This window comes from Triturus cristatus, chromosome 4_1 (assembly GCF_964204655.1).
Source record: "Triturus cristatus chromosome 4_1, aTriCri1.1, whole genome shotgun sequence".
Taxonomy (NCBI): domain Eukaryota; kingdom Metazoa; phylum Chordata; class Amphibia; order Caudata; family Salamandridae; genus Triturus; species Triturus cristatus.
Window position 1 is genome coordinate 159,361,798 of NC_140585.1, and position 5,165 is coordinate 159,366,962.

At 43.9% G+C, this 5,165-nt stretch overlaps 1 protein-coding gene across 1 annotated transcript; it reads right to left on the reverse strand.

The window, feature by feature from the left end:
* Positions 1-719: 719 nt before the first annotated feature.
* Positions 720-1,673, reverse strand: LOC146853768 (olfactory receptor 5A1-like). The gene has a single exon (XM_085650882.1). It carries the CDS (start codon positions 1,671-1,673, stop codon positions 720-722), a length of 954 nt encoding a protein of 317 aa, XP_085507008.1.
* Positions 1,674-5,165: the final 3,492 nt, after the last annotated feature.

Sequence of the window (5,165 nt, forward strand, 5' to 3'; positions counted from 1 at the left end):
AAAGTTCTATGGAGTGGGGAAGGCATGTAATGCCGCACCTCAGATCCACTTCCTACTGTAGCCTTGGACTAGAGCAGCAGCAAAGCATGGGTTAACTGCTGTAATCCACTTTACTTAGACAGTTAAAATGTTTCAATTCTTTACAGCACTGTACAGGGTTTCATCAAGGCAGTATAGAAAACAATAAAAGCCTTTGACAAATTGTTTCCGTCTTCAGTATAACTGAGTCAAAACACAGACCCATTTGAAGCAGAGGCGACCCTTACAGCCACAAGTCACTAGTCAGTGGTAACATCAATGTCACTATGTGTAGATTATTTACTTAGTTCAAAAATATGGATGAATTAAGTTGGATATTCACATATCAAAGACATATGCGTATTGCTATTTTGCCATTTTGACTTCTAGCTATAATGTTCATTGAGCTAATTTTTTAAGTCTATATATGTGAACTTCTAAAGGGTTCAATCTGAAATAGCTTTAGCCAAATCTATGTTGTTGCTGCTTCGTACAACTGTATGCTATTCGTCTCAAAATATGTATTGTTTTGACCTCCCAGTCTTACCTACAAAAATGTGGTGGACTTATTCTGAAAAGCTGTTATACAACACTTATCACCAAGTGATATTTGTAAAGTCCAAGCTCTTGCTCTGAGCCCCTTCCATCTCTGGTCCCTTTACAATCGTAAACTAGACTTATTGGGTTTGATACAATAAGCCCTAGATGATCCTTTTCCTACACAATAAATGTTTCACTGCTTCTTTCACCTCCTTGTTCCTCAGGCTGTAGATCAGTGGATTCAGCATGGGAGTGAAAAACATATAGAACACAGAAATGACATTGTCCTTTTTGGCTGAATAGCTTGAGTTGGGTCGTAGATAGATAAAAAGAACAGTGCCATAGAACATCAAGACACAGATGAAGTGTGAGGCACAGGTGGAACAAGCTCGATGCCTCCCTGCCACGGTGTGGATCCTTGAGATTGCGATGACAATATAGGTGTAGGAGACAAGGACAACAAAGAGCGAACCCACCATCATTGCTGTGGTCAGTGTTGAAAGAATCAGCTCATTGATGGAGATGCTTGTGCATGAAAGTTTCAGAAAAGCTGGTAAATCACAAACAAAGTGTTCAATTTTGTTGGGCCCACAAAAAGATAAGTTAAAGAGACATCCTGCAGTAACCAGAGAATGAAAAAAACCACCTACATACGACCCAGTAATAAGCTGCATGCAAGCACTGCTTTTCATGGTGATTGCATACATCAGCGGTTTGCAAATAGCAACATACCGGTCAAATGCCATCACTGCCAACACAAAGAATTCAGTGCTACCAAAGCCTACAAAAGTGAAGATTTGTGCAACACATCCTAGGAAAGTAATGGTCTTCTTCTCAATGATGAAATCGAGTAATGTCTTTGGGGAGGTAGAAGAAGCATAACCAAGATCAAGGAAAGACAGGGAGGCCAAGAAGAAGTACATGGGTTTATGAAGTCGTGCATCAACATAAATGATGATGAGGATGGTGGTATTTATGATAAGGGTCAGGAGGTATATTGCTAAGAACAGCAGAAAGAGCAAAACTTGCACATCTGGGCTTGTGGTGAATCCTTCAAGGACAAAAACAGTCACAATACTCTGATTTCTGGATTCCATAGCTGCAGTTAATGACATCTTCCTGAGGAAAGAGAAAGAGAAGTGAATTCTAGAGTTCAACATGACTGTGAATATGGCAAACTGATCTGAGTAATAAATAAAAATAAATAATAAAAAATAAAGACTTACCTTCAGGCCGGCCAGCCACAGCATCTCAGTTCCCTCACTGCCACCTCTTGCTCCTCAAAAGCAGGAACCACAAAGCACCCATGCTCCTGACTCCCCTAGCCAATCACAACACTGTATGTAGCATTGTGATTGGTCTGAGAGTCATTGTTCAGCACTCAGAAGGGGAATGGGGGCCTGGGAATGTTCTGCAACCAGGCTGTAATGCAGCCTGAATGCAGAACATGCAAAGTGCACATGACTGTTTGGCCGGCCCGAGAGTGCCGGGCAAACAATTATGCGCACTTTAGAGTGGAGCAACCAGCCCTGCACCAGAAAACGCAAAAAGCAAAAATGATAATAACGCTGGTTATTATCATTTTATTTTTCCTTTAACTATTGCTCGCAGAGCAGTGGGGCGACGCTCCTGCGCCTTAGCAGAGGAGCCACCTCTGACTATCTCTTAACATTGATGTAATCTAAAATTGTGTCAATAGGCAGACATACTAATATGAAATAGTTTAGCAGTTTATACTCTTGGAGATAATTTGACATCTATAGTTGAGTGTTGATCCATAAAAATGCAGGATATTTGAATGGGGATTAATAATAAGGAAACATACAATGTCTCTTCACATGGCTATGGTCCACTGCATACAAAGCTTCCTTTCTCCGTTCCCTCTGTAAGAAATCTGTCTACTCTGTACCTCTCCTCTTTCTGTGAGAAGTGAAACTCCAGTTTTCTGTGCTGGACTTGAAGCAAAAATCAGCTTGGGCAAACATACTAAAACCTACTCCTCTACAAAAGGCTGTCTCTAGTTATGGGAGCCCATCCAGCTGTGAAAGTAGCCCCCTTGCCTGGATCTACCAGGCAAATGCCTGAGTAGCAGAATGGCTAGTCCATACCTGGACATGTCCTGTTGTCCTTTATTGTGTTGGATAAATTTGCACTGCCTCGGTCTATACTGTACCTCTCCTATATGCAAGGAAGTATTGTGGGTGAATTTAGACACGCAACCTCAACTCATCTTTGAGCTTATCGAACTGCATGGATTGTTGCAAACTCTCTGAAACCCTTGTGTGACAGTTTAGCGCCAAGAAACCGTTCGGTGAATGCCGCGCTTTATAAATAATTTTTACATTACATTACATTTAATCATCAGGTTATACAGTTACTAGTTAGCAAAAGTTCATAGCTGTTGTTGGAGGAAAGCAATTATAGTAAGCATAATACAATTTTATAAGGTGGAATTTCTAGCTTGCAAAATAGGATCCAGTATTCTTTTAACATAAAAATCCAGGTGTGGAATTTCTTATGCAATTAAATGTTTGTGACGCGAAATTCTGTAATCTGGCCCAAAACGGTTTGTATTGCAGATTTAATTGGCCATGCCAAAATTGCCAAGTTACCTAAGCACACTGCTGGTAGGGGGATGAGGTCCCCTTGTGTCCTGTGGACCCCAGAACTAAAGTGGACTTTATCCCCCAAGCAGAAGTGCACCAGGAGGTACGTTTGTAGAGTGGTGTAGAAAGGGGGCATGGCCTCTGATCCCCTCTCAGTAATCTAGCTGTGTGGGGCTTACTAGAGGTAACAGGAGCACTAGTTGTCCCCCAGGGACCCTCAAGAGGCAAGGGGACTTCATCCCCCAACCAAGAGTGTACCAGGAGGCGCTTTGGTAGAGAGGTGGAGAAAGGGTGTGTGGCCTGCATCCACCTTTCACCAATCCCACCGTGTAGGGCTTACTGGAGGTAACAGGTAGGCTAGTTAGCCCCTAAGGACCCCCAGCAGTGAAGGAGACTTCATCCCCAACCAAGAGCACGACAGGAGGCACGTTTGCAGAGTGGTAGAGAAAGGGGGTGTGGCCTACCATCAGAACTCAGCAATCCTGCTGTGTGCGACTTACTGGAGTTAATAGATGGGGATGCTGGCCCCCAAGGATGTCCTTGGGGGCCGGCTACCCTTCCTGTTACCTCCAGTAAGTCCCACACAGTGGGATTACGAAGAGGTCTTTGGAGACCACACCCCCTACTCCACCACTGGTTTGGGGATGAAGTCCACTTTATTCCTGAGAGACCTTGGGGGACAAGAAGACCTCCTGGTACCTCCTGTAAGACCTACGCAGCGAAACTCCTGAGCGTCGTTCGCAGCCCCAGCCCCCTTTATCCACCATTCTGCAAACGTATCTGCTAGTTAAAAAACCTTAGAAATTCACAGAAACAAACACAGGTTTCAGGAAAGTTAAAGTTAGGAAAAAGCATTTAAAAAACCTTAGGAATTCACTGAAAAAAACAAAGGTTTCAGGGACGTTATAGTTAGGAATAAGCATTTAAAAAACATTCGATATTCACTGAAAATACCACAGTGATGTCATCAGTGATGTCATTTGAGATTACAGCAGCAATGTCATCATTAAACTATGGCTCAGCTAACTATAATGGCTGAATTTCTCTGGTTTTGTACGAGTGAAATGTCCACATAACTATAGCATTCCCTGTAACCTGTTGCTCCTGTAACCTGTGTTTTTTTCAGTGAACATATATATATATATATAACCTACTGGCGGTCGCCAGTAGGTAGTTATAGTTAGGCCCTATTATCCATAGGAAATCCGCAACATTCTATTTGGAATAACTTTGGTGCCGGTTGACGAATCTTCGCGAAAGTTTCAAAAATGGTGAGGCTCTCCGGTCCGCTCCTATCCTGAAAGTCTCGGGGTGATTCGTCAAGAGGGGGCCGAACAAAAAGGGGGGTCCCAAAACTTGTTTTCCCCATACAATTTTCCATAGAAACCTTTAATCGCAGCTGCAGCCCGAACTGCTGAACGGAATTACACCAAATTTGGCAAGGAGGTGCCTTTTGGTTAAATGGTGTAAATCCGTTCAATAGTTCCTGAGAAAGTGAAAAGTAAAATCATAGATATATCAATGGCCTCGGAGGGTCCGCGTACCCTCCCGATCACGAGCTGTATGCTAATTGGCTGTCAACACTCTAAACCAGGAAGTGTTGGCAGCCATCTTGTAGACACAAGAAACCTAAAAAAAAACTTGCAAAACGCCAAAAGGGGGCAAGGTAGAAACACTCTGACCCCCTAGGCCTGCTCAGGGAGTCCCACAAGGACCCCCAGGGCCCAAAAAAGATTTTTTTTTTAAATTGGCGAGATTTGTGCACCCAGCGCGAATTTCGGCTGAAATCTTTTAAAAAACTAAGCGCGGTCTCCCATGCTTCATTGTTAATTAGCCCCCGGGGGGACCAAGTCGCAGGGGCATGGTAAAAAAAGCGTGGGGGGCCCAATCCCTCCCACACTGCCCCAGGGACCGCCACCCCCGAGGCAAAGCATTTATAGTTGCGGGGGCCCCACCCCCCCGCAGCCCCAGGGACCGCCACCCCCTGGGGCAGGTTATTGA

Coding starts and splice junctions, on each gene's coding strand:
- LOC146853768 (XM_085650882.1), bottom strand. CDS start 1,673: ATGTCATTAACTGCAGCTATGGAATCCAGAAATCAGAGTATTGTGACT.